Source organism: Oratosquilla oratoria, chromosome 44, assembly GCF_046742065.1.
Source record: "Oratosquilla oratoria isolate Oo_2021 chromosome 44, ASM4674206v1, whole genome shotgun sequence".
Lineage (NCBI taxonomy): Eukaryota > Metazoa > Arthropoda > Malacostraca > Stomatopoda > Squillidae > Oratosquilla > Oratosquilla oratoria.
This window is the reverse complement of record NC_134820.1, coordinates 29,240,432-29,268,183: the sequence shown is the minus strand read 5'-3', so window position 1 is coordinate 29,268,183 and position 27,752 is coordinate 29,240,432. Positions and strand designations below refer to the sequence as shown.

The 27,752-nt window shown below is 41.8% G+C and overlaps 8 protein-coding genes across 8 annotated transcripts; all 8 read right to left on the bottom strand.

Annotated features, from left to right (window-relative positions):
• Positions 1-648: 648 nt before the first annotated feature.
• On the bottom strand, positions 649-1,309 carry LOC143022158 (cuticle protein 21-like). Its single transcript, XM_076180226.1, has 3 exons — positions 1,298-1,309; positions 1,057-1,158; positions 649-939 (listed from the first exon to the last, which is right to left on the bottom strand). The coding sequence occupies exons 1-3, from the start codon at positions 1,307-1,309 to the stop codon at positions 649-651; spliced, it is 405 nt and encodes a 134-aa protein (XP_076036341.1).
• A 2,471-nt stretch (positions 1,310-3,780) lies between these two features.
• On the bottom strand, positions 3,781-6,595 carry LOC143022355 (uncharacterized). The gene is made up of 3 exons (XM_076180508.1): positions 6,581-6,595; positions 4,201-4,305; positions 3,781-4,083 (listed from the first exon to the last, which is right to left on the bottom strand). Exons 1-3 carry the CDS (start codon positions 6,593-6,595, stop codon positions 3,781-3,783), a joined length of 423 nt encoding a protein of 140 aa, XP_076036623.1.
• Positions 6,596-7,165: 570 nt separating this feature from the next.
• LOC143022354 (cuticle protein 21-like) lies at positions 7,166-7,684 on the bottom strand (the record flags this gene model as incomplete). Its single annotated transcript, XM_076180507.1, has 2 exons — positions 7,166-7,456; positions 7,574-7,684. Coding segments are annotated over 2 exons (402 nt in total), but the record flags the coding sequence as incomplete, so codon positions are not given.
• Positions 7,685-9,816: 2,132 nt separating this feature from the next.
• LOC143022353 (cuticle protein 21-like) lies at positions 9,817-10,464 on the bottom strand. The gene is made up of 3 exons (XM_076180505.1): positions 10,453-10,464; positions 10,215-10,316; positions 9,817-10,107 (listed from the first exon to the last, which is right to left on the bottom strand). Exons 1-3 carry the CDS (start codon positions 10,462-10,464, stop codon positions 9,817-9,819), a joined length of 405 nt encoding a protein of 134 aa, XP_076036620.1.
• Positions 10,465-12,905: 2,441 nt separating this feature from the next.
• On the bottom strand, positions 12,906-13,555 carry LOC143022238 (cuticle protein 21-like). Its single transcript, XM_076180360.1, has 3 exons — positions 13,544-13,555; positions 13,303-13,404; positions 12,906-13,196 (listed from the first exon to the last, which is right to left on the bottom strand). The coding sequence occupies exons 1-3, from the start codon at positions 13,553-13,555 to the stop codon at positions 12,906-12,908; spliced, it is 405 nt and encodes a 134-aa protein (XP_076036475.1).
• A 2,716-nt stretch (positions 13,556-16,271) lies between these two features.
• Positions 16,272-16,927, bottom strand: LOC143022224 (cuticle protein 21-like). Its single transcript, XM_076180335.1, has 3 exons — positions 16,916-16,927; positions 16,670-16,771; positions 16,272-16,562 (listed from the first exon to the last, which is right to left on the bottom strand). Exons 1-3 carry the CDS (start codon positions 16,925-16,927, stop codon positions 16,272-16,274), a joined length of 405 nt encoding a protein of 134 aa, XP_076036450.1.
• A 3,706-nt stretch (positions 16,928-20,633) lies between these two features.
• LOC143022449 (cuticle protein 21-like) lies at positions 20,634-21,294 on the bottom strand. The gene is made up of 3 exons (XM_076180680.1): positions 21,283-21,294; positions 21,042-21,143; positions 20,634-20,924 (listed from the first exon to the last, which is right to left on the bottom strand). The coding sequence occupies exons 1-3, from the start codon at positions 21,292-21,294 to the stop codon at positions 20,634-20,636; spliced, it is 405 nt and encodes a 134-aa protein (XP_076036795.1).
• Positions 21,295-24,222: 2,928 nt separating this feature from the next.
• Positions 24,223-25,002, bottom strand: LOC143022143 (uncharacterized). Its single transcript, XM_076180163.1, has 3 exons — positions 24,875-25,002; positions 24,631-24,732; positions 24,223-24,513 (listed from the first exon to the last, which is right to left on the bottom strand). The coding sequence occupies exons 1-3, from the start codon at positions 24,971-24,973 to the stop codon at positions 24,223-24,225; spliced, it is 492 nt and encodes a 163-aa protein (XP_076036278.1). The 5' UTR covers positions 24,974-25,002.
• Positions 25,003-27,752: the final 2,750 nt, after the last annotated feature.

The window sequence follows — 27,752 nt, the reverse complement described above, 5'->3', positions numbered from 1 at the left end:
CGCCTTATATACTTTAGTGTAAAAGTATAGAAGATTAGTCACACATGACTTAGCCTTGGAGAAACCATGCTGTGTGTCTCAGAAAGAACTACAGCAACATCGGCAAATAGAAAGAAGGGTTAATGACCTTAGTGTTGCCAGTGGATGTTCTGCAATGATACTGATAGATAACTATCCAATACTAGGTTCATGAAGGTCTATGAAGGTTTAGGCGAAGAAGACGCACCCCCACCTCACTCTTGAATTAATAAGTTGTAAAAAGAACCAGCAAAGCTGGAATGGTTTTGACGTCATTTACCTATGAATAACACATCGGGCTATTGATAGGTTTTATGGTCACTTAAAAAGAGGATCACAGTCAGGATTGCTCCAATGGACGCCTGTGAGATAAGATGAAAACTGGCTGTCACCACGGACATGCAGACCTGACATCTGTGTGAGTTGCATTTCAATTGACTATGCCTATAACTTGATTTTTATTTTTATTTTTGTCTCATCTCGTGAACTTATGATCAGGGCAACTGCTAATCAAAACAATGGAGGTCGCTCTCGTTTTCTTTTATTTCTGGTTCAATAATTTATATCATTCTTACGCATACACCTAATATGCATAGATATCTTGGATTGGATGTGTTAATCAATGAAGACCTAGGCGTATGTAGGACGAGGGGTGGTGTATGCTGGACGAGGGGTGGTGTATGAAGCACGAGGGGTCGTGTAGGTGGGTTCGGGGTAGCGGGCCTCTCCCTCGTAGTTGACCTGAGCCACGAAGCCAGAGTCTCCGTTGACGGTGTAGTCGACCCTTCTGAGGCGACCGTCGGGCTGGAGGACGTAGTAGGCTCCCTGTGTGTCGTAACCGTCGCGGGACTCCTGGTGACCGAAGTCATTACCGGAGTACTCATCCTTCACCTCCCAGTTGAAGTCGTACTGCGCTGGGCCCTGCAAGAAGTCAGATTTAAGACCCTTATGCAAACACACTGAAGAAACTCTCAATTGATTATCATTACCAAGTCAAATTCTTCACATGGTGTTCTGGAAGAAAGTATATCAACTTACAGAAGGAGCAGGTGCAGCTCGTCCATAGGTGGGAGCTGGAGGGTTGTAGGAGGGAATGCTATCGCATGTGGCCACAGCAGCCAGAGCAGCGAGAAGGACGACCTGGTTGAAAAGGAATAAGTATTACTCCAAGAATTATCACAATCAACACCTTTTGATCACAACAACATATATAGCGACCGTTAACACTGGCAATGCTTATGGTATCAAAGTCTACTATTCGCAATAGAGGAGCACACACCTTGAGAACCATGTTGGTGATGGTGGAGGAACTGATGTAGAACGTTGCTTGTTCGGGTTTATATACTCGTGACACCAATCTCGTTGATGACGTAAGTGAGTGTGTCTTCAGCTCCTCCGGACAAGTCTCTCTTCACGCGGCTTTCGAGGCCTCAACAAGCAAGGTCACTAGAAACATGAACGAGAGTAGTGGACAAAATCGTTTTGGATCTCCAGGTTGTGATACACTTAAAAACTAAAATAATTACAACTAAAGTATTTTTCAGTTAGCTTTATATATGGGACCAATCTACATAAGTGGTCGATATGGATGTATGCATGAGCGTTCGCAAGAATTTTCGAAGGGTGGGAGAAAGAAGTTTGTTGGATAGAAATATTTTGCTGGGGTGCAATTAAAGATATTACACAGATATGGTTAATATTATCAGATTATATCAAGAAACACACTTCATTTTGACCGTATATATTTACATTATCTATATTAATTACATTTTGACTTTCATCAGCCATGCACTGACACACATGAATGAAAATATACGTGACGACCGGCAAAGTTTCAAACACACCTTGAGTTTCTATGGGGATGGGGGTAACTGGGAGTGAGGCGTGTCGCTCTGTTTTCTTCTCCTCCCCTCTTTCTCCAATCAAAACAACTCTTATAATCCCGCACGCAATACTGCTTATTCAATTAATCTCGAAATCAACGCACATACTGACTTAGTTTACATATTGTTACATCATCATAAAAAGGAACATTATACAGCAATGAAATCGGGTCCCCGGCGACTGTAAACATTGGACAGAGAGCGAGCTTGTGCAACTCCTTTGCTTACGAACTGTTGTTTACCAAACACCCAACTCATATAAGTGAAATTCTTGCCATCTACCCCTCTATCTACCGCATTTGTCTACCTATGTCTACGAGCCTCATCTACGAGCCTCTTACAATCATACCATGCCTATAGATTCCATGTATTTTTATGTAACCTTGCTGCATATCTTACAGTACGTATGCTAATGTCTTGTCTCAGTCACATATGTATTTCAGTTCCTAACATGAACATAATATTCCTATGTTTTATCTATGTATGTCATCATCAGCATTAATTGACAGCTTTCCACTCCCGAGCGGTCCAATGGTATGTTTCGCATTAGTTCGATTATCGTGTCGCTAGTGCCTCCACGCAGCCATATTATAAATATCTCTAGTTTTATAACCATATTCGTCACTGTTGTTCTGGATTATCCTTGCGAGCCTTATCAACAAAACGAAACATGAGCAAGCCCCTTTGCAACCACCTTTACTGTTCCAAACACAACTCAACAGGATCTGTCGACTTGTCCTAGCTACGATTTCTGTGGGTGTCTAATTTGCCTCCTCTGAAGGTTGCTTTTATAGAGATCACTCTGTGAATAGAATCACATCAGGGAGGATTGATACATGTCCATACAGCTGGAGTTCACGTTTGCAAAGTATGGTGGCTGGTGATAAATCCTGACTGAATATCACGGAATTGTCTTTGAATCGATACAAAGTCAGTCCAGCAATATTCCACGCTTCTCTAAAGGTACTTGGTACCAAAGATGTTATGATGCCTCTTCAAGTCAGCATTCAGTGCCCATATTTTATACCATTACACCAAGACGAAGGACACAAATAGTAAAGGCTTTGCTCATAGACAGAGACAAATACTTTAAATTATAAAGCTATGGATCATGTCAATCCTTCGAAGGACTTCCTGACATGACCGACCACTGTCATGCACTATACCACTAAGATATATGAAGTTTTACAAGACTTCAGTATCCTCGGTACATGCATGGCCAAAGTGAGCTGTTCCATCCAGTAAGCCCTGAAGATCTTGGACCTTCGTCTTGGTCCGTCTCGACTTCACGTGCAGTGATTCGAGGGCTGCAACCGCTTAGGAAAGAACTACATCAACATCGGCAAATAGAAGGGTTAATGACCTTAGTGTTGCCAATGGATGTTCTACAATGATACTGATGGATAACTATCAAGTACTAGGTCTATGAAGGTCTTAAGAAAGGGGTGGACAAAAAGGCATCCCTACCTCACTCCTGAATTAAAAAGTTGTAAAAAGAACCAGCAAAGCCTGGAATGATTTTGACGTTGTTCACCTATGAATAACACATGGGGCTAGTGATCAGTACTGTGGTCATTTAAAAAGAGAATGACAATCAGGATTACTCCAGTGGATGCCTGTGAGATGAGAGGAAAATTGGCTGTCACCACGTACATGCGGACCTGACATCTGTGTAAATTACATTTCAATTTACTATGCCTATAACTTGAATTATTATTTTCTACTCATCTTGTGAATCTATGATAAGGCCGACTGCTAATCAAAACAATGGAGGTCGCTCTCGTTTTCTTTTATTTCTGGTTTAATAATTTATGTCATTCTTACGCATACACCTAATATGCATAGATATCTTGGATTGGATGTGTTAATCAATGAGGACTTAGGCGTATGTAGGACGAGGGGTGGTGTATGCTGGACGAGGGGTGGTGTATGAAGCACGAGGGGTCGTGTAGGTGGGTTCGGGGTAGCGGGCCTCTCCCTCGTAGTTGACCTGAGCCACGAAGCCAGAGTCTCCGTTGACGGTGTAGTCGACCCTTCTGAGGCGACCGTCGGGCTGGAGGACGTAGTAGGCTCCCTGGGTGTCGTAACCGTCACGGGACTCCTGGTGACCGAAGTCGTTACCGGAGTACTCGTCCTTCAACCTCCCATTGAAGTCGTGACTGCGCTGGGCCCTGCAAGTAGTCTGATAAGTTAAGACCCTTATGCGAAAACACACTGAAGAAACTCTCAATTTGACTTATCATTATAATGGACAAAATTGTTCAGCAATGAGGTTCTGATAAGAAAGATATCAGCTTACAGATAGACAGTGCAGCTTGTCCATAGGTGGGAGCTGGAGGTTGTTAGGAGTCGAATGCCTACTCGAATGTGGCACACAGCAGCCAGAGCGGCGAGAAAGGACGACCTGGTTGAATAGGGAATAAGTATTACTTCGAGAATTACACTATTCACACCTTTTGATACACAGCACACATATATAGCGACCGTTTAACAACTTGCAAATGCTTTATTGGTATCAAATCTCTATTACAATAGAGGCTAGCAAACACTCCTTGAGAGCCCATGTTGATGATGGAGGAGGAACTGATGTAGAACGTTGTTCGTTCGGGTTTATATATCATGACACCATCTCGTTGATGACGAAAGTGGTGTATGGGTCTCCACTCCTGCGGACAGGTCTCTCTTCAGCGCTTTCGAAGCCTCCAGCAAGCAAGTTCACTAGGCACATAAACGGGGGGGGGGGGGGGGGGGGTGAATGGGTCTCCAGCTCCTGCGGACAGGTCTCTCTTCACGCGGCTTTCGAAGCCTCAGCAAGCAAGGTCACTAGACACATAAACGAGAGCAGTGGACAAAATCGTTTTGGATCTCCAGGTTGTGCTACACTTAAAAACTAAAATAATTACAACTTAAGTATTTATAGTTAACTTGATCTATGGGACTAATCTACATAAGTGGTCGATTTAGGTGTGTGCATGAGCGTTGGCAAGAATTTTTGAAGGATGGGGAAGGAATTTTGTAGGTAGGACTAAAATGTATGTTGGGGCACAATTAAAGATATTACACATATATGGTTAATGGTGCCAGGTTATATCAAGATGCACACTTTATTTTGGCCGTATATATTTACATTATCTATATGAGTTACATTTTGACTTTCATCAATCATACACTTACACACTATAACTTAAACATTTAACGAAATTATACGTGACGACCGGCAACGTTTTCAAAAACACCTTGAGTTTCTAGGGGGCCAACTGCCCACCTCCCCCCCTGGACGCCCATGGGTGTATAGAGGTGAACAATGGGTGTAGTGATGATGCAGTCAGATCCTCTGAGGTGGTGGGGGTGTTAGGTAATGTCTGTCCCAAATTCAGACTAAGTCCATAGCCTGATGCACTACAGAACACTCGGTACAGCGAGGAGATTGGTTACACCTCATGCACCAGTGGGACCTATTGATTTTGTTTCCACAAGTTGTGGTAATGATAAAGGTCCACCCTATGAAAGGAAAAGACTCGTCGTTAAAAAATACACACACCTATACACACACAAACAAAAAACTCACATATTGTTAATACATGTATATATATATATATATATATATATATATATATATATATATATGTATATATATATATATATATATATATATATATGTATGTATGTATATATGTACTTCAGTTTCTAACATGAACATATTATTCCTATGTTTTTATCTATGTATGTCATCATTTTGTTTGCATCACCCTTGTTAAAGCCTTTGATTCACTTGAACACCTCTATTAGATCACCCCGCACTCTGCGTCTTTTCAGAGAGTGTAAGAGGTGCCTAAGCCTCTCTTTGTAAGGCAAATTTCTGAGTCCATGTATTGTTTTGGTCATTCTTCTCTGTACTGATTCTAGTGAATTGATGTCCATTCTGTTGGACGGAGACCAAAACTGTACAGTATAGTCAAGGATGAGTATAACTATCGCTAGATAGAGTTTGATAATTACCTCTGCACTTCTATTCGTTACCGTCCTAGTAATGAAACCTAATGCTCTGTTAGCTTTATTCCTGGCGCTAATGCACTGTTTCTTGGTTTTAAGGTCCGGACTCACTAGAACTCCCAAGTCTCTCTCGCACTCAGTTTTCTCTAGAAGCGTGTTATCTAAACTGTATCTATTTTTGGGGTTGTGTAGCCCTACGTTTAACACGCTACACTCAGAGATATTGAAGTTCATTTGCCATTTCACCGACCATATGAACAGTTTGTTAAGATAATCCTGCAGAATCTCTACGTCGTCTCCTGACCTAATTAGGCGTCCTATCTTAGTGTCGTCCGCAAACTTACTAACATCACTATTCATCCCATCGTCGAAGTCGTTTATATACATAATGAACAACAAAGGATCCAAAACCAAGCTCTGGAGAATCCCACTAGTAACATTGCCCCACCTGGATTTGACTCCATATATGGTGACCCGCTGTTTTCTGTTACTGATCCAAGCTCTAATCCATTCTAACACTTTTCCTCCTATGCCATGAGATTTTATTTTATTTAGTAGTCTCTGGTGTGGTACCTTGTCGAACGCTTTGCTAAAGTCAAGGTAAGTAACATCGTGATTACCATTGTTATCTGACGCCTTATATACTTTAGTGTAAAAGTATAGAAGATTAGTCACACATGACTTACCCTTGGAGAAACCATGCTGTTTGTCTCAGAAAGAACTACAGCAACATCGGCAAATAGAAAGAAGGGTTAAGAACCTTAGTGTTGCCAGTGGATGTTCTGCAATGATACTGATAGATAACTATCCAATACTAGGTTCATGAAGGTCTATGAAGGTTTAGGCGAAGAAGACGCACCCCACCTCACTCTTGAATTAATAAGTTGTAAAAAGAATCAACAAAGCTGGAATGGTTTTGACGTCATTTACCTATGAATAACACATCGGGCTAGTGATAGGTTTTATGGTCACTTAAAAAGAGGATCACAGTCAGGGTTGCTCCAATGGATGCCTGTGAGATGAGAGGAAAACTGGCTGTCACCACGGACATGCAGACCTGACATCTGTGTGAGTTGCATTTCAATTTACAATGACTATATCTTGACTTTTTTTGTCTCATCTTGTGAATTTATGATAAGGCCAACTGCTAATCAAAACAATGGAGGTCGCTCTCGTTTTGTTTTATTTCTGGTTCAATAATTTATATCATTCTTACGCATACACCTAATATGCATAGATATCTTGGATTGGATGTGTTACTCAATGAGGACTTAGGCGTATGTAGGACGAGGGGTGGTGTATGCTGGACGAGGGGTGGTGTATGAAGCACGAGGGGTCGTGTAGGTGGGTTCGGGGTAGCGGGCCTCTCCCTCGTAGTTGACCTGAGCCACGAAGCCAGAGTCTCCGTTGACGGTGTAGTCGACCCTTCTGAGGCGACCGTCGGGCTGGAGGACGTAGTAGGCTCCTTGGGTGTCGTAACCGTCACGGGACTCCTGGTGACCGAAGTCGTTACCGGAGTACTCGTCCTTCACCTCCCAGTTGAAGTCGTACTGCGCTGGGCCCTGCAAGAAGTCAGATTTAAGACCCTTATGCGAACACACTGAAGAAACTCTCAATTAATTATCATTATAATGGCAAATTGTTCACATGATGTTCTGAAAGAAGAGATATCAACTTACAGAAGGAGCAGGTGCAGCTTGTCCATAGGTGGGAGCTGGAGGGTTGTAGGAGGGAATGCTATCGCATGTGGCCACAGCAGCCATAGCGGCGAGAAGGACGACCTGGTTGAAAAGGAATAAGTATTACTTCGAGAATTATCACAATATACACCTTTTGATCACAGCAACATATATAGCGACCGTTAACACTGGCAATGCTTGTGGTATCAAAGTGGGTCATCTCACAGGTCGCCTTGGGATAGAGTTCGCCGTTTGTGCCCCCTCGATGATTAATCTTGCTGTTGCGTGTGCTAAATTTACAAACCCTTCTCTATGATTGGTTGATTTAAAAGTATTGATATATGCAGCTTCGATAGTTTTTCTTGTCGTCTTTTTCATACCGGTGTGTAGGATTTTGGTGTTGTTCCAATTAGGCATATGTCCGTGTTGTGTAGCGTGTACTACTAACGAATTAGATGTCCTGTGGTGTCGCATGTCGTTCTTGTGTTCGTATAATCTTTTTGTGATTCCTCTTGAAGTTTCTCCAAAATAAGCTACATCACATCCACCACATCAGAGAGTGTAAGTTAAGGTGCCTAAGCCTGTCTTCGTAAGGCAAATTTCTGAGTCCATGTATCGTTTTGGTCATTCTTCTCTGTAGTGATTCTAGTGATTTGATGTCCATTCTGTTGGACGGAGACCAAAACTGTACAGCATAGCCAAGGATGAGTCTAACTATTGCTAGATAGAGTTTGATAATTACCTCTGCACTTCTATTCGTTACCGTCCTAGTAATGAAACATCCACCACATCAGAGAGTGTAAGTTAAGGTGCCTAAGCCTCTCTTCGTAAGGCAAATTTCTGAGTCCATGTATCGTTTTGGTCATTCTTCTCTGTACTGATTCTAGTGAATTGATGTCCATTCTGTTGGACGGAGACCAAAACTGTACAGCATAGTCAAGGATGAGTCTAACTATCGCTAGATAGAGTTTGATAATTACCTCTGCACTTCTATTCGTTACCGTCCTAGTAATGAAACCTAATGCTCAGTTAACTTTATTCTTGGCGCTAATGCACTGTTTCTTGGTTTTAAGGTCCGGACTCACTAGAACTCCCAAGTCTCTCTCGCACTCAGTTTTCTCTAAAAGCGTGTTATCTAAACTGTATCTATTTTCGGGGTTGTGTAGCCCTACGTTTAACACGCTACACTTAGAGATATTGAAGTTCATTTGCCATTTCACCGACCATGTGAACAGTTTGTTAAAGTCATCTTGCAGAATCTCTGCGTCGTCTCCTGACCTAATTAGGTGTCCTATTTTAGTGTCGTCCGCAAACTTACTAACATCACTATTCATCCATCGTCTAAGTCGTTTATGTCATAATGAACAGCAAAGGATCCAAAACCGAGCCCTGGGGAACCCCACTAGTAACATTGCCCCACCTGGATTTGACTCCATTTATGGTGACCCGCTGTTTTCTGTTACTGATCCAAGCTCTAATCCATTCTAACACTTTTCCTCCTATGCCATGAGATTTTATTTTATTTAGTAGTCTCTGGTGTGGTACCTTGTCGAACGCTTTGCTAAAATCAAGGTAAGTAACATCGTAATTACCATTGTTATCTGACGCCTTATATACTTTAGTGTAAAAGTATAGAAGATTAGTCACACATCACTTATCTTTGGAGAAACCATGCTGTGTGTCTCAGAAAGAACTACAGCAACATCGGCAAATAGAAAGAAGGGTTAAGAACCTTAGTGTTGCCAGTGGATGTTCTGCAATGATACTGATAGATAACTATCCAATACTAGGTTCATGAAGGTCTATGAAGGTTTAGGCGAAGAAGACGCACCCCACCTCACTCTTGAATTAATAAGTTGTAAAAAGAACCAGCAAAGCTGGAATGGTTTTGACGTCATTTACCTATGAATAACACATCGGGCTAGTGATAGGTTTTATGGTCACTTAAAAAGAGGATGACAGTCAGGGTTGCTCCAATGGATGCCTGTGAGATGAGAGGAAAACTGGCTGTCACCACGGACATGCAGACTTGACATTTGTGTGAGGTGCATTTCAATTGACCATGCCTATAACTTGATTTTTTTGTCTCATCTTGTGAATTTATGATAAGGCACGACTGCTAATCAAAACAATGGAGGTCGCTCTCAATTTCTTTTATTTCTGGTTCAATAATTTATATCATTCTTACGCATACACCTAATATGCATAGATATCTTGGATTGGATGTGTTACTCAATGAGGACTTAGGCGTATGTAGGACGAGGGGTGGTGTATGCTGGACGAGGGGTGGTGTATGAAGCACGAGGGGTCGTGTAGGTGGGTTCGGGGTAGCGGGCCTCTCCTTCGTAGTTGACCTGAGCCACGAAGCCAGAGTCTCCGTTGACGGTGTAGTCGACCCTTCTGAGGCGACCGTCGGGCTGGAGGACGTAGTAGGCTCCCTGAGTGTCGTAACCGTCGCGGGACTCCTGGTGACCGAAATCATTACCGGAGTACTCGTCCTTCACCTCCCAGTTGAAGTCGTACTGCGCTGGGCCCTGCAAGAAATTAAATTAAGAAACTATTATACGAACAGATTGAGGAGCACTTAATCGTTGTGTTCAATCGCCCACATGATATTCCAGAAGAAGAGACATCTACTCACTGAAGGAGCAGGTGCAGCTTGTCCATAGGTGGGAGCTGGAGGGTTGTAGGAGGGAATGCTATCGCATGTGGCCACAACAGCCAGAGCGGCGAGAAGGACGACCTGGTTGAAAAGGAATGAGTATTACTCCGAGAATTATCACAGTATGCACCTTTTGATCACAACATATATAGCGACCGTTAACACTGGCAATTCTTATGGTATCAAAGTCTTCTATTCGCAATAGAGGAACACGCACCTTGAGAGCCATGTTGGTGATGGAGGAGGAACTGATGTAGAACGTTGCTCGTTCGGGTTTATATACTCATGACACCAACCTTGTTGATGACGTAAGTTGTGAGTGGGTCTCCAGCTCCTCCGGACAGGTCTCTCTTCACGCGGCTTTCGAAGCCTCAGCAAGCAAGGTCACTAGAAACATGAACGAGAGCAGTGGACAAAATCGTTGTCGATCTCTAGGTTGTGCTACAATTAAAAACTAAAATAATTACTACTAAAGTATTTTTCAGTTAGCCTTATATATGGGACCGATCTACTTAAGTGGTCCATTTGCATGTATGCATGAGCGTTCGCAAGAATTTTCGAAGGATGGGGGAAGGAAGTTTGTTGATAGGACAGAATTTTTTTGTTGGGATACAAGTAAAGGTATTATACAGATATGGTTAATGGTATCAGTTTACATCAAGATACACACTTCATTTTGACCGTATATATTTACATTATCTATATGAGTTACATTTTGACTTTTATCAGCCATGCACTAACACTCTATAACTTAAACATTTAAAGAAATTATACGTGACGACCGACAAAATTTCAAGCACACCTTGAGTTTCTATGGTGGGGGGGAGGGTAACTGGGAGGGAGACATGTCGCTCTGTTTTCTTCTCCTCCACCCTTTCTCCAATCAAAACAACTATTATAATCCCGCACGCAATACTGCTTATTCAATTAATCTCGAAATCAACGCACATACTGACTTAGTTTACATATTGTTACATCATCATAAAAAGGAACATTATACAGCAATGAAATCGGGTTTGTAAACATTGGACAGAGAGCGAGCTTGTGCAACTCCTTCGCTTACGAACTGTTGTTTACCAAACACCCAACTCATAACAGGGAAATTCTCACCATCTACCCCTCTATCTACCGCATTTGTCTACCTATGTCTACGAGCCTCATCTACGAGCCTCTTACAATCATACCATGCCTATAGATTCCATGTATCTTTATGTAACCTTGCTGCATATCTTACAGTACGTATGCTAATGTCTTGTCTCAGTCACATATGTATTTCAGTTCCTAACATGAACATAATATTCCTATGTTTTATCTATGTATGTCATCATCAGCATTGACAGCTTTCCACTCCCGAGCGGTCCAATGGTATGTTTCGCATTAGTTCGATTATCGTGTCGCTAGTGCCTCCACTCAGCCATATTGTAAATGTCGCTAGTTTTATAACCATATTCGTCACTGTTGTTCTGGATTATCCTTGCGAGCCTTATCAACAAAACGAAACATGAGCAATCCCCTTTGCAACCACATTTGCTATTCCAAACACATCTCGACAGGATCGGTCGACTTGTCCTAGCTACGACTTATGTGGGTGTCTGTTTTGCCTCCTCTGAGGGTTGCTTTTAATGAGATCACTCTTTGAGTAGAATCACATCAGGGAATCGTGCTACATGCCCATACAGCTGGAGTTCACGTTCGCAAAGTATGGTGGCTGGTGATAGGTCTTGACTAAATATCATGGAATCGTCTTTGAATTGATACAAAGTCAGTCTAGCGATATCCCATGCTTCTCTAAAGGTATTTGGTACCAAATATGTTATGATGCCTCTTCAAGTTAGTATTCAGTGTCCATGTTTTATACCATTACACCAAGACGAAGGACACAAATGGTGAAGGCTTGGCTCATAGACAGAGCCATATACTCTGAATTAGGGAGACCATAAAGCTATGGATCATGTCTGTCCTTCGAAGGACTTCCTGACATGACCAACCACTGTCATGCTACATGCATGGCCAAAGTGAGCTGTTCCATCCAGTAAGCCCTGAAGATCTTGGACCTTCGTCTTGGTCCGTCTCGACTTCACGTGCAGTGATTCGAGGGCTGCAACCGCTTCAGAAAGAACTACATCAACATCGGCAAGTAGAAGGGTTAATGACCTTAGTGTTGCCAATGGATGTTCTGCAATGATACTGATGGATAACTATCAAGTACTAGGTCTATGAAGGTCTTAAGAAAGGGTTTGGCGAAGACGCAGCCTTACCTCCCTCCTGAATTAAAAAGTTGTAAAAAGAACCAGCAAAGCCTGGAATGGTTTTGACGTTGTTCACCTATGAATAACACATGGGGCTAGTGATCAGTACTGTGGTCATTTAAAAAGAGAATGACAATCAGGATTACTCCAGTGGATGCCTGTGAGATGAGAGGAAAATTGGCTGTCACCACGTACATGCGGACCTGACATCTGTGTAAATTACATTTCAATTTACTATGCCTATAACTTGAATTATTATTTTCTACTCATCTTGTAAATTTATGATAAGGCCGACTAATAATCAAAACAATGGAGGTCGCTCTCGTTTTCTTTTATTTCTGGTTCAATAATTTATACCATTCTTACGCATACACCTAATATGCATAGATATCTTGGATTGGATGTGTTAATCAATGAGGACTTAGGCGTATGTAGGACGAGGGGTGGTGTATGCTGGACGAGGGGTGGTGTATGAAGCACGAGGGGTCGTGTAGGTGGGTTCGGGGTAGCGGGCCTCTCCCTCGTAGTTGACCTGAGCCACGAAGCCAGAGTCTCCGTTGACGGTGTAGTCGACCCTTCTGAGGCGACCGTCGGGCTGGAGGACGTAGTAGGCTCCCTGAGTGTCGTAACCGTCACGGGACTCCTGGTGACCGAAATCATTACCGGAGTACTCATCCTTCACCTCCCAGTTGAAGTCGTACTGCGCTGGGCCCTACAAGAAATAAGATTAAGAGACTATAATATAAACAAGTTGAGGAGCACTTAATCGTTGTGTATTAAGCCCACATGATATTCCAGAAGAAGAGACATCTACTCACTGAAGGAGCAGGTGCAGCTTGTCCATAGGTGGGAGCTGGAGGGTTGTAGGAGGGAATGCTATCGCATGTGGCCACAGCAGCCAGAGCAGCGAGAAGAACGACCTGGTTGAAAAGGAATAAGTATTACTTCGAGAATTATCACAATATACACCTTTTGATCACAACAACATATATAGCGACCGTTAACACTGGCAATGCTTATGGTATCAAAGTCTTCTATTCGCAATAGAGGAGCACGCACCTTGAGAGCCATGTTGATGATGGAGGAGGAACTGATGTAGAACGTTGCTCGTTCGGGTTTATATACTCATGACACCAATCTCGTTGATGACGTAAGTGGTGAGTGGGTCTCCAGCTCCTGCGGACAGGTCTCTCTTCACGCGGCTTTCGAAGCCTCAGCAAGCAAGGTCACTAGAAACATGAACGAGAGTAGTGGACAAAATCGTTTTGGATCTCAAGGTTGTGCTACATTTAAAAACTAAAACAATTACAATCTAAGTCTTTTTAGTTAACTTGATCTATGGGACTAATCTACATAACTGGTCGATTTAGGTGTGTGCATGAGCGTTGGCAAGAATTTTTGAAGGATAGGGAAGGAATTTTGTAGGTAGGACTAAAATGTATGTTGGGGCACAATTAAAGATATTACACATATATGGTTAATGGTACCAGGTTATATCAAGATGCACACTTTATTTTGGCCGTATATATTTACATTATCTATATGAGTTACATTTTGACTTTCATTAACCATACACTTATACACTATAAATTAAACATTTAACGAAATTATACGTGACAAACGGCAAAGTTTCAAACACACCTTGAGTTTCTAGGGGGGTCAACTGCCCACCTCTCCCCTTGGACGCCCATGGTTGTATAGAGGTGAAGAATAGGTGTAGTGATGATGCAGTCAGATCCTCTGAGGTGGTGGGGGTGTTAAGTAATGTCTATCCCAAATTCAGAATAAGTCCATAGCCATCTGCACTACAGAACACTCGGTACAGCGAGGAGATTGGTTACACCTCACGCACCAGTGGGACCTATTGATTTTGTTTTCACAAGTTGTGGTAATGATAAAGGTTACCCCTATGAAAGGAAAAGACTCGTCGTTAAAGATTACACCCACACATACAAGCACACAAACAAAAAACTAACACATTGTTAATATATATATATATATATATATATATATATATATATATATATACATATATATATATACATATGTAAGTGATATAGGGATTGGATGAAAATGAGACTACGTCTTCTGTAGCTACGTGAAGTGTGGTCGGAGACTTGCAGAGTCCTTTTGTACCATCGCACGTAGCTCGGTTGCTAGCGTCTTGGCTTTGTGATTATACACGGACAGGTCAGGGTTCGCATCCCATTGGCAGAGCTTCTAAAATGTCCAATTTATATATATATATATATATATATATATATATATATGTACTTCAGATTCTAACATGAACATATTATTCCTATGTTTTTATCTATGTGTGTCATCATTTTGTTCGCATCACCCTTGTTAAAACCTTTGATCCACTTGAACACCTCTATTAGATCACCCCGCACTCTGCGTCTTTTCAGAGAGTGTAAGTTAAGGTGCGTAAGCCTGTCTTCGTAAGGCAAATTTCTGAGTCCATGTATCGTTTTGGTCATTCTTCTCTGTACTGATTCTAGTGAATTGATGTCCATTCTGTTGGACGGAGACCAAAATTGTACTGCATAGTCAAGGATGAGTCTAACTATCGCTAGATAGAGTTTGATAATTACCTCTGCGCTTCTATTCGTTACCGTCCTAGTAATGAAACCTAATGCTCAGTTAACTTTATTCTTGGCGCTAATACATTGTTTCTTGGTTTTAAGGTCCGGACTCACTAGAACTCCCAAGTCTCTCTCGCGTGTTATCTAAACTGTATCTATTTTCGGGGTTGTGTAGCCCTACGTTTAACACGCTACACTTAGAGATATTGAAGGTCATTTGCCATTTCACCGACCATGTGAACAGTTTGTTAAGATCTTCCTGCAGAACCTCTGCATCGTCTCCTGTCCTAATTAGGCGTCTTATTTCAGTGTCGTCCGCAAACTTAGTAACATCACTATTCATCCCATCGTCTAAGTCGTTTATGTACATAATGAACAACAAAGGATCCAAAACCGAGCCCTGGGGAACCCCACTAGTAACATTGCTCCACCTGGATTTTAGTCCATTTATGGTGACCAGCTGTTTTCTGTTACTCATCCAAGCTCTAATCCATTCTGACACTTTTCTTCCTATGCCATGAGCTTTTACTTTATTTAGTAAGTAACATCGTGATTACCATTGTTATCTGACGCCTTATATACTTTAGTGTAAAAGTATAGAAGATTAGTCACACATGACTTACCCTTGGAGAAACCATGCTGTATGTCTCAGAAAGAACTACAGCAACATCGGCAAATAGAAAGAAGGGTTAGGAACCTTAGTGTTGGCAGTGGATGTTCTGCAATGATACTGATAGATAACTATCTAATACTAGGTTTATGAAGGTTTGGGCGAAGAAGTCGTGCCCCCACCTCACTCTTGAATTAATAAGTTGTAAAAAGAACCAGCAAAGCTGGAATGGTTTTGGCGTCATTTACCATTGAATAACACATCGGGCTAGTGATAGGTTTTATGGTCACTTAAAAAGAGGATGACAGTCAGGATTGCTCCAATGAATGCCTGTGAGATAAGATGAAAACTGGCTGTCACCACGGACATGCAGACCTGACATCTGTGTGAGTTGCATTTCAATTTACTATGCCTATAACTTGATTTTTTTTGTCTCATCCTGTGAATTTATGATAAGGACAACTGCTAATCAAAACAATGGAGGTCGCTCTCGTTTTCTTTTATTTCTGGTTCAATAATTTATATCATTCTTGCGCGTACGCCTAATATGCATAGATATCTTGAATTGGATGCGTTAATCAATGAAGACTTAGGCATATGTAGGACGAGGGGTGGTGTATGCTGGACGAGGGGTGGTGTATGAAGCACGAGGGGTCGTGTAGGTGGGTTCGGGGTAGCGGGCCTCTCCTTCGTAGTTGACCTGAGCCACGAAGCCAGAGTCTCCGTTGACGGTGTAGTCGACCCTTCTGAGGCGACCGTCGGGCTGGAGGACGTAGTAGGCTCCCTGGGTGTCGTAACCGTCACGGGACTCCTGGTGACCGAAATCATTGCCGGAGTACTCGTCCTTCACCTCCCAGTTGAAGTCGTACTGCGCTGGGCCCTGCAAGAAATTAAATTAAGAAACTATTATACGAACAGATTGAGGAGCACTTAATCGTTGTGTTCAATCGCCCACATGATATTCCAGAAGAAGAGACATCTACTCACTGAAGGAGCAGGTGCAGCTTGTCCATAGGTGGGAGCTGGAGGGTTGTAGGAGGGAATGCTATCGCATGTGGCCACAGCAGCCAGAGCAGCGAGAAGAACGACCTGGTTGAAAAGGAATAAGTATTACTCCAAGAATGATCACAATCTGCACCTTTTGATCACAACAATATACTGTATATAGCGACCCTTAACACTGGCAATGCTTGTGGTATCAAAGTGTTCAAGTTGCAGTAGTGGAGCACGCACCTTGAGAGCCATGTTGGTGATGCAGAAGGAACTGATGTAGAACGTTGTTCGTTCAGGTTTATATACTCATGACACCAATCTCGTTGATGACGCAAGTTGTGAGTGGGTCTCCAGCTCCTCCGGACAGGTCTCTCTTCACGCGGCTTTCGAAGCCTCAGCAAGTAAGGTCACTAGAAACATGAACGAGAGTAGTGGACAAAATCGTTTTGGATCTCAAGGTTGTGCTACACTTAAAAACTAAAATAATTACAACTTAAGTATTTATAGTTAACTTGATCTATAGGACTAATCTACATAACTGGTCGATTTAGGTGTGTGCATGAGCGTTGGCAAGAATTTTGGAAGGATGGGGAAGGAATTTTGTAGGTAGGACAGAAATTTATGTTGGGGCCCAAGTAAAGATATTACACAGATATGGTTAATGGTATCAGTTTACATCAAGATACACACTTCATTTTGACCGTATATATTTACATTATCTATATGAGTTACATTTTGACTTTCATCAATCATACACTTACACACTATAACTTAGAAATTTAACGAAATTATACGTGACGACCGGCAAAGTTTCAAACATACCTTGAGTTTCTAGGGGGGGCAACTGCCCACCTCCCCCCCTGGACGCCCATGGTTAAATAGAGGTGAACAATGGGTGTAGTGATGATGCAGTCAGATCCACTGAGGTGGTGGGGTTGTTAAGTAATGTCTATCCCAAATTCAGAATAAGTCCATAGCCATCTGCACTATAGAACACTCTGTACAGCGAGGAGGTTGGTTGCACCTCACGCACCAGTTGCAACTATGAAAGAAAAAGACTCGTCGTTAAAGATTACACCCACACATACACACATACAAGCACAAAAACGAAAAACTCACACATTTTCAAAATATATATATATATATGTATGTATGTAATATCGGGGTTGTATGAAAATGAGACTACGTCTTCTATAGCCACGTGAAGTGTGGTCGGGGACTTGCAGAGTCATTTTGTACCATCGCATGTAGCTCGGTTGCTAGCGTCCTGGCTTCGTGATTATGCACGCACAGGTCAGGGGTCGAATCCCTTGGCAGAGCTTCTAAAATGTCCAATTTCTATATATATACATATATATATATGCAGCAACCACATTCATAAGACACGTGAGGAGAGAAAAAGGAAATTGCAGATAAGGAGCTTTAGCTCTAGGAGGGGAACGTGTCGCCCCGTCCACTTCGACGCCTTCCCCCACTTACTCTCTGTGCTGTGGATATGTCAGAAGTCAGACAGACACTCAGGGCATGTAATACAGTGTATCGTCTCTCATGCCATGCCTATAGATTCCATGTATCCTTATATAACCTTGCTGCATATCTTACAGTACGTGTGCTAATTTCTTGTCTAAGTCACATATGTACTTCAGTTCCTAACATGAACATAATATTCCTATGTTTTTATCTATGTATGTCATTTTCACCACCCCTAGTCACCACTGTTACTTAAATTTGACTTGTAATATCACTCGTCTCGAGGCCCCTTGCCTCTCGTTACGTGAGTTTCACTAATATTCAAGTTCCTCTTAAGCAGTAGGCCCAATGCCTTCTTTTTCCTGTAGTCTCACTATTTTCTAGGCCCCATGCCTATTCCTCTCGTCCTTTGGGTTAATAAAAGGATGGTGAATTTTCTTTCTTCTTTCACTGTAATTTCACCTTTGCTTACACTCGGGATCTCTTTTCTCTCGTCTCTACATCGTCTCCTGATCCTCTCTCCACACCCTCTCTATATCTTCTCCCTATATCTTCTCTTCGAGATCCCGTATCCTACGCTGAGCTACCTTCGTCTGACGTCACTAATTTTTCTAAACCAATCTCCGGTGACTTCTCAAGTAAATGTCACTCCTTATGGGCGTGACTTTGAATTCATGCACCAATAGTTTTTTTCCTCCTTCTGCACCTTGCACCAATCCGGAAAGCCATTTCAATGCCACTAGCAAAAATTGTTTACCTCAGCATTAGTCAAACGAAGGTAACCTGCGCTTACAAAGTTGATTACACATCGAATATAAAAACAGTCACCACCGTCGGTGTGTTTACATAGACAAAACGTCGCCCTCACATAGACATAACATCGTCCTCGAGCAGGCGTCGAGTCTGAATTATTCTAATACCCTAGCTCATTTCCATTCGTACACTACCGGCCTCTTACAGTCATCATTTTGTTTGCATCACCCGTGTTAAAGCCTTTGATCTACTTGAACACCTCTATTAGAACACCCCGTACTCTGCGTCTTTTCAGAGAGTGTAAGTTAAGGTGCCTAAGCCTCTCTTCGTAAGGCAAATTTCTGAGTCCATGTATCTTTTTGGTCATTCTTCTCTGTACTGATTCTAGTGAATTGATGTACATTCTGTAGGACGGAGACCAAAACTGTACAGCATAGTCTAGGATGAGTCTAACTATCGCTAGATAGAGTTTGATAATTACCTCTGCACTTCTATTCGTTACCGTCCTAGTAATGAAACCTAATGCTCTGTTAGCTTTATTCCCGGCGCTTATGCACTGTTTCTTTGTTTTAAGGTCCGGATTCACTAGAACTCCCAAGTCTCTCTCGCACTCAGTTTTCTCTAAAAGCGTGTTACCTAAACTGTATCTATTTTCGGGGTTGTGTAGCCCTACGTTTAACACACTACACTTAGAGATATTGAAGGTCATTTGCCATTTCACCGACCATGTGAACAATTTGTTAAGGTCATCTTGCAGAATCTCTGCGTCGTCTCCTGACCTAATTAGGCGTCCTATTTTAGTGTCGTCCGCAAACTTACTAACATCACTATTCATCCCATCGTCTAAGTCGTTTATGTACATAATGAATAACAAAGGATCCAAAACGGAGCCCTGGGGAACCCCACCAGTAACATTGCCTCACCTGGATTTCACTCCGCTGTTTTCTGTTACTGATCCAAGCACTAATCCATTCTAACACTTTTCCTCCTATGCCATGGGCTTTGATTTTATTTAGTAGTCTCTGGTATGGCAATTTGTAGAACGCTTTGCTAAAATCAAGGTAAGTAACATCGTAATTACCATTGTTATCTGACGCCTTATATACTTTAGTGTAAAAGTATAGAAGATCAGTCACACATGACTTACCCTTGGAGAAACCATGCTGTGTGTCTCAGAAAGAACTACAGGAACATCGGTAAATAGAAAGAAGAGTTAAGAACCTTAGTGTTGCCAGTGGATGTTCTGCAATGATACTGATAGATAACTATCCAATACTAGGTTCATGAAGGTCTATGAAGGTTTAGGCGAAGAAGACGCACCCCACCTCACTCTTGAATTAATAAGTTGTAAAAAGAATCAACAAAGCTGGAATGGTTTTGACGTCATTTACCTATGAATAACACATCGGGCTATTGATAGGTTTTATGGTCACTTAAAAAGAGGATCACAATCAGGGTTGCTCCAATGGACGCCTGTGAGATGAGATGAAAACTGGCTGTCACCGCGGACATGCAGACCTGACATCTGTGTGAGTTGCATTTCAATTGACCATGCCTATAACTTGATTTTCTTTTTGTCTCATCTTGTGAATTTATGATAAGGCACGACTGCTAATCAAAACAATGGAGGTCGCTCTCAATTTCTTTTATTTCTGGTTCAATAATTTATATCATTCTTACGCATACTCCTAATATGCATAGATATCTTGGATTGGATGTGTTAATCAATGAAGACCTAGGCGTATGTAGGACGAGGGGTGGTGTATGCTGGACGAGGGGTGGTGTATGAAGCACGAGGGGTCGTGTAGGTGGGTTCGGGGTAGCGGGCCTCTCCTTCGTAGTTGACCTGAGCAACGAAGCCAGAGTCTCCGTTGACAGTGTAGTCGACCCTTCTGAGGCGACCGTCGGGCTGGAGGACGTAGTAGGCTCCCTGAGTGTCGTAACCGTCACGGGACTCCTGGTGACCGAAGTCGTTACCGGAGTACTCGTCCTTCACCTCCCAGTTGAAGTCGTACTGCGCTGGGCCCTGCAAGAAGTCAGATTTAAGACCCTTATGCGAACACACTGAAGAAACTCTCAATTAATTATCATTATAATGGCAAATTGTTCACATGATGTTCTGAAAGAAGAGATATCAACTTACAGAAGGAGCAGGTGCAGCTTGTCCATAGGTGGGAGCTGGAGGGTTGTAGGAGGGAATGCTATCGCATGTGGCCACAGCAGCCATAGCGGCGAGAAGGACGACCTGGTTGAAAAGGAATAAGTATTACTTCGAGAATTATCACAATATACACCTTTTGATCACAGCAACATATATAGCGAACGTTAACACTGGCAATGCTTATGGTATCAAAGTGTTCAAGTTGTAGTAGTGGAGCACGCACCTTGAGAGCCATGTTGATGATGGAGGAGGAACTGATGTATAACGTTGCTCGTTCGGGTTTATATACTCATGACACCAATCTCGTTGATGACGTAGGTGGTGAGTGGATCTCCAGCTCCTGCGGACAGGTCTCTCTTCACGCGGCTTTCGAGGCCTCAGCAAGCAAGGTCACTAGAAACATAAACGAGAGCTGTAGACAAAATCGTTTTGGATCTCTAGGTTATGCTACACTTAAAAACTAAAATAATTACAACTTAAGTATTTTTAGTTAACTTGATCTATGGGACTAATCTACATAAGTGGTCGATTTAGGTTTGTGCATGAATGTCGGCAAGAACTTTCGAAGGATGGGGAAGGAATTTTGTAGGTAGGACTAAAATGTATGTTGGGGCACAATTAAAGATATTACACATATATGGTTAATGGTATCAGGCTATATCAAGATACACACTTCATTTTGGCCGTATACATTTATATTATCTATATGAGTTACATTTTGACTTTCATCAATCATACACTTACACATTATAACTTAGAAATTTAACGAAATTATACGTGACGATGGGCAAAGTTTCAAACATACCTTGAGTTTCTAGGGGGGCAACTGCCCACCACCCCCCTTGGACGACCATGGTTGTATAGAGGTGAACAATGGGTGTAGTGATGATGCAGTCAGATCCTCTATGGTGGTGGGGATGTTAAGGAATGTCTATCCCAAAATCAGAATAAGTCCATAGCCATCTGCACTATAGAACACTCGGTACAGTGAGAAGATTGGTTACACCTCACGCACCAGTAAGACCTAATGATTTTGTTTTCACAAGTTGTGGTAATGATAAAGGTTAACCCTATGAAAGGAAAAGACTTGTCGTTAAAAATTACACACATACAAGCACATAAACAAAAAACTCACACATTGTTAATATATATATATACTGTATATATATATATATATGTATATATATATATATATATATATATATATATATATTTGACAAGAGAAAAGACAAATGTATGGCAAGAGTGGTATAGGTAAAGTCCAGGAAGGAGCAGAAGTACTTTATTCTCTAACGTTTCGACAGAGTCTTCTTCAGAGAGATAATGATACAGGCAAATTGAAATACATTGTCTATATACTAAGCGGGTCATCTCACAGGTCGCCTTGGGATAGAGTTCGCCGTTTGTGCCCCCTCGATGATTAATCTTGCTGTTGCGTGTGCTAAATTTACAAACCCTTCTCTATGATTGGTTGATTTAAAAGTATTGATATATGCAGCTTCGATAGTTTTTCTTGTTGTCTTTTTCATATCGGTGTGTAGGATTTTGATGTTCCAATTAGGCATATGTCCGTGTTGTGTAGCGTGTACTACTAGCGAATTAGATGTCCTGTAGTGTCGCATGTCGTTCTTGTGTTCGTATAATCTTTTTGTGATTCCTCTTGAAGTTTCTCCAAAATAAGCTACATCACATCCACCACATCAGAGAGTGTAAGTTAAGGTGCCTAAGCCTGTCTTCGTAAGGCAAATTTCTGAGTCCATGTATCGTTTTGGTCATTCTTCTCTGTAGTGATTCTAGTGATTTGATGTCCATTCTGTTGGACGGAGACCAAAACTGTACAGCATAGCCAAGGATGAGTCTAACTATTGCTAGATAGAGTTTGATAATTACCTCTGCACTTCTATTCGTTACCGTCGTAGTAATGAAACCTAATGTTGTGTTAACTTTATTCCTGGCGCTAATGCACTGTTTCTTGGTTTTAAGGTCAGGACTCACTAGAACTCCCAAGTCTCTCTCGCACTCAGTTTTCTCTAAAAGCGTTTTATCTAAACTGTATCTATTTTCGGGGTTGTGTAGCCCTACGTTTAACACGCTACGCTTAGAGATATTGAAGTTCATTTGCCATTTCACCGACCACGTGAACAATTTGTTAAAGTCATCTTGCAGAATCTCTGCGTCGTCTCCTGACCTAATTAGGTGTCCTATTTTAGTGTCGTCCGCAAACTTACTAACATCACTATTCATCCATCGTCTAAGTCGTTTATGTCATAATGAACAGCAAAGGATCCAAAACCGAGCCCTGGGGAACCCCACTAGTAACATTGCCCCACCTGGATTTGACTTCATTTATGGTAACCCGCTGTTTTCTGTTACTGATCCAAGCTCTAATCCATTCTAACACTTTTCCTCCTATGCCATGAGATTTTATTTTATTTAGTAGTCTCTGGTGTGGTACCTTGTCGAACGCTTTGCTAAAATCAAGGTAAGTAACATCGTAATTACCATTGTTATCTGACGCCTTATATACTTTAGTGTAAAAGTATAGAAGATTAGTCACACATGACTTACCCTTGGAGAAACCATGCTGTGTGTCTCAGAAAGAACTACAGCAACATCGGCAAATAGAAAGAAGGGTTAATGACCTTAGTGTTGCCAGTGGATGTTCTGCAATGATACTGATAGATAACTATCCAATACTAGGTTCATGAAGGTCTATGAAGGTTTAGGCGAAGAAGACGCACCCCACCTCACTCTTGAATTAATAAGTTGTAAAAAGAACCAGCAAAGCTGGAATGGTTTTGGCGTCATTTACCTATGAATAACACATCGGGCTAGTGATAGGTTTTATGGTCACTTAAAAAGAGGATCACAGTCATGATTGCTCCAATGGATGCCTGTGAGATAAGATGAAAACTGGCTGTCACCAGGAACATGCAAACCTGACATCTGTGTGAGTTGCATTTCAATTGACTATGCCTATAACTTGATTTCTTTTTTCTTTTTTTGTCTCATCTTGTGAATTTATGATAAGGCCAACTGCTAATCAAAACAATGGAGGTCGCTCTCGTTTGCTTTTATTTCTGGTTCAATAATTTATATCATTCTTACGCATACTCCTAATATGCATAGATATCTTGGATTGGATGTGTTAATCAATGAAGACCTAGGCGTATGTAGGACGAGGGGTGGTGTATGCTGGACGAGGGGTGGTGTATGAAGCACGAGGGGTCGTGTAGGTGGGTTCGGGGTAGCGGGCCTCTCCTTCGTAGTTGACCTGAGCAACGAAGCCAGAGTCTCCGTTGACGGTGTAGTCGACCCTTCTGAGGCGACCGTCGGGCTGGAGGACGTAGTAGGCTCCCTGAGTGTCGTAACCGTCACGGGACTCCTGGTGTCCGAAGTCGTTACCGGAGTACTCGTCTTTGACTTCCCAGTTGAAGTCGTACTGTGCTGGGCCCTGCAAGAAGTCAGATTTAAGACCCTTATGCAAACACACTGAAGAAACTCTCAATTGATTATCATTATCATGGCAAATTATTCACATGATGTTCTGGAAGAAGAGATATTTCCTTACCGAAGGAGCAGGTGCAGCTTGTCCATAGGTGGGAGCTGGAGGGTTGTAGGAGGGAATGCTATCGCATGTGGCCACAGCAGCCATAGCGGCGAGAAGGACAACCTGGACGGAAAGAGTTGATATTAGACAAAGAAGCAATCATCATAATACCCTTTGTTTATAACGACATACAGTAGATAGAGACGGTTAGCGTTGACAGTGATTTTAGTTTTATAATCTTCAACTTGTAATAGAAGAGACGCACCTTAAGAACCATGTTGATGATGCAGGAGGGACTGATGCAGGTTGACGCATGCGCTGGTTTATATACGCGTGACGTCAACCTAGTTTGTGACGTAAACATTGGGCGGGTCTTCTGCTTAGAGCGGCATTCGGTCCCCACGGCCTCAGGGTCCCCAGTTAGCAAGGCTATGACGAAAACAAGTGGAGCTAGAGCGTACTGAACAGAATTATTTTGAGTTTTCGGACTTCGTTTCCAATTCGTACATTACAAGGACACACACACACACAAAAGAAGAAGAAGAAGAAGAAGAAGAAGAAGAAGAAGAAACGAGCAATCTCAGATGACTTTTATGTAAAATTCAATGTCGACTGAAGTTAAAATCCAGAGGATTTTTTGTTTGAGCTCGTGCTGGCCCCACACGTAGACGTTGGGCAATTTAAAAAAAAAACTCTCCGTTTTCTTCAATGAAGGTTACAAAATACAAATCGCTTACAATATCACAATTAATAACAGTTTAGCTCATAAAAATACACTCTACAGTACGGTTGAATTCCATTGAAGGTTAGTTATTCATTAAGATTAACAAATCGTGTATAAATACTTATCAAGGTGACGACCATGGAATCGATTGAATAAAATGCACATGCTTGACTGCCGAGAGTTGAACTTGAGGCAGAACTTGCGGTTATAACCGCGTGGAAACCGCGACGGTACCGCAGAGTCAAGGAAAAACTGCGGGGTTGTGTGTGAACGCTTCCATTGACTTACATTGTAATTGAATCGACGCGGTTCAAACCGCTAGTGTGAACAGGGCCGAGCGCGTTATGGCGTTTTAGTATTACGAACACATTACACGGTTTGAATTCGTATTGGTGTAGTAATTACGTGCGCGCACACGCGCGCGCGCGCGTGTGTGTACACAAATGCATATTTTATATACCCTTTGCTGGCACAGTGGTAACAGACGGGCTTCGTAATCTAGGTGACCCGGGTTCAGGACGTGGTCGCACATAAACTTATTTTCTTCAAGGCATACGGGACTGAAAGTTATGACACAGTCTACCTTATCTCCTCATTCACGTTTCCAATACTGCGTACAATTTTCCGATCATTTTCGTGATTTTTTTTCCAAAAGTACTCTGAATGCAAGCAAAGTCTTGCAACTCCTTGGTTCCATCTTCAAATTTTATGTGGCAAGGAGATTGTGTCTCTTATCTCTTTGTTCACAATACTCTCAGGAGCGCACTAGTTCTTAGGCTGAACCCGAAGCTTTTGGGTGAAGTTTCCTGCTTTCTGCTGCTGTTGTTGGTGATAAATTGTGACCAGGGCCCCGACATGGGTAAGTGCCCCCACACACACACACCACCACTGCCACCACTTTCCACATCTGATGGTCACTAGCACGATTCACATGTAACATTCATCCACAAAACAACGTTTATACACACGTCATTCATACACACAACTCATGATAAATAGATCATGCATTAAAAGTACATTAGGGGGGATTTGAATTACCTTCATTTCACCAAAAGTGGCGCCCCCCCCCCCATAACGTGCCGCCCCGGCATTGCCCCCCCCCCCTGCCCCTCCCCTTGTCGAGGCCCTGACTGTGACTATTACTATTGGAATTGTGACTACTGTTACTGGGGCTGTAGTCATTCTTGATGACAGAGGTATTTGAAAATATTTCGTTTGTGTATTTATGGTTGACTGTTTTGTCACGATGCAAATGGCTCATGAAAATGAAAGGTGGTGATGGTTTTGTTCCCTATCAGTGATCACTGTATTGCGTACTAGATTACAAAGGATTATAAAGGATTACATAGGCGGAGCATGCCGACAGGAGACCTTTTGGTCCATATCTAGGTTGGATGCAAAAAAAATAATAATAATAATTGAAAATAAATAAATTAATAAATAAATAAATGAATGAATAAATAAATAGATAAATAGATGAATAAGTAAATAAATAAATAAATAGATAAATAAATGAATAAATAAATAAGTAATGAATAAAAAATATAATAATGTAAATGATAAATAAATAAAATACATAGATAAATGCACAAGTATAGTTAAATAATAAACAAACAGGTAAATATTAAATAATAATAAATTGACATGTAACTAATAATAAATGAGAATCAATGAGATCTTTTCGTGTAAGATGAGATTCACGTAGAGTGGCATGTATAACAATCTTAATATCTCTGGTTCGTAGGTCAGTCGTCTAGAATTTAAGAACATAAGAATGAAGGAGACTGCAAGAGACCATAAGGCCTACACTAGGTAAGTGTGGTCAGTATTGCCCTTGTCATATCATTGTGTGAAGCCAACACTCTAAGCTATTTTAGTTTTGCTGATCTTCTTTCAAGGGCGGATTGGTCGCGGTAGGTCTGTTAACGGGTTATCACACTGGGCTATATTTCCTTCAACTTCCGATTAATCGGACGTACCGCCCACCTCCAGAAAAATTTCCGTCGTAAAATTATTACAGCAAACTATCTTATTTTCTCAATAATTTACATAGAATGTCATTTAATATTCTGGAGGAAAAATTATTTTCCCTCAGCATCTCAAATGACATTCAGATTACCTCCCGTAAGCTGTGGGATGCAAATCTGCCCCCAACAGTCGAAGGAAATATTGTCCAGTGTGATAACAGCTTACGGAGAAAAAGGTGGGATGTATATTTCATATACCCTTTGCTGGCACAGTGGTAACAGGCGGGTTTCGTAATCTTTGTGACCCGGGTTCAAGTCTTAGTCGCAACAGATAAAATATTGATTTGTATAACATCACTATACACACCATACATTTGCATATATACTTATTTTTCCGAAGACATACGAGACTGAAAGTTATGGCACAGTCTGCCTTATCTACTCATTCACGT

Coding starts and splice junctions, on each gene's coding strand:
- LOC143022158 (XM_076180226.1), bottom strand. Junction 940..1,056: donor GAGCTGCACCTGCTCCTTCT/GTAAGTTGATAT, acceptor GACTTCTTGCAG/GGCCCAGCGCAGTACGACTT.
- LOC143022355 (XM_076180508.1), bottom strand. Junction 4,084..4,200: donor ACAAGCTGCACTGTCTATCT/GTAAGCTGATAT, acceptor TTAACTTATCAG/ACTACTTGCAGGGCCCAGCG.
- LOC143022353 (XM_076180505.1), bottom strand. Junction 10,108..10,214: donor AAGCTGCACCTGCTCCTTCA/GTGAGTAGATGT, acceptor AATTTCTTGCAG/GGCCCAGCGCAGTACGACTT.
- LOC143022238 (XM_076180360.1), bottom strand. Junction 13,197..13,302: donor AAGCTGCACCTGCTCCTTCA/GTGAGTAGATGT, acceptor TATTTCTTGTAG/GGCCCAGCGCAGTACGACTT.
- LOC143022224 (XM_076180335.1), bottom strand. Junction 16,563..16,669: donor AAGCTGCACCTGCTCCTTCA/GTGAGTAGATGT, acceptor AATTTCTTGCAG/GGCCCAGCGCAGTACGACTT.
- LOC143022449 (XM_076180680.1), bottom strand. Junction 20,925..21,041: donor AAGCTGCACCTGCTCCTTCT/GTAAGTTGATAT, acceptor GACTTCTTGCAG/GGCCCAGCGCAGTACGACTT.
- LOC143022143 (XM_076180163.1), bottom strand. CDS start 24,973: ATGTTTACGTCACAAACTAGGTTGACGTCACGCGTATATAAACCAGCG. Junction 24,733..24,874: donor TCATCAACATGGTTCTTAAG/GTGCGTCTCTTC, acceptor CTTTCCGTCCAG/GTTGTCCTTCTCGCCGCTAT. Junction 24,514..24,630: donor AAGCTGCACCTGCTCCTTCG/GTAAGGAAATAT, acceptor GACTTCTTGCAG/GGCCCAGCACAGTACGACTT.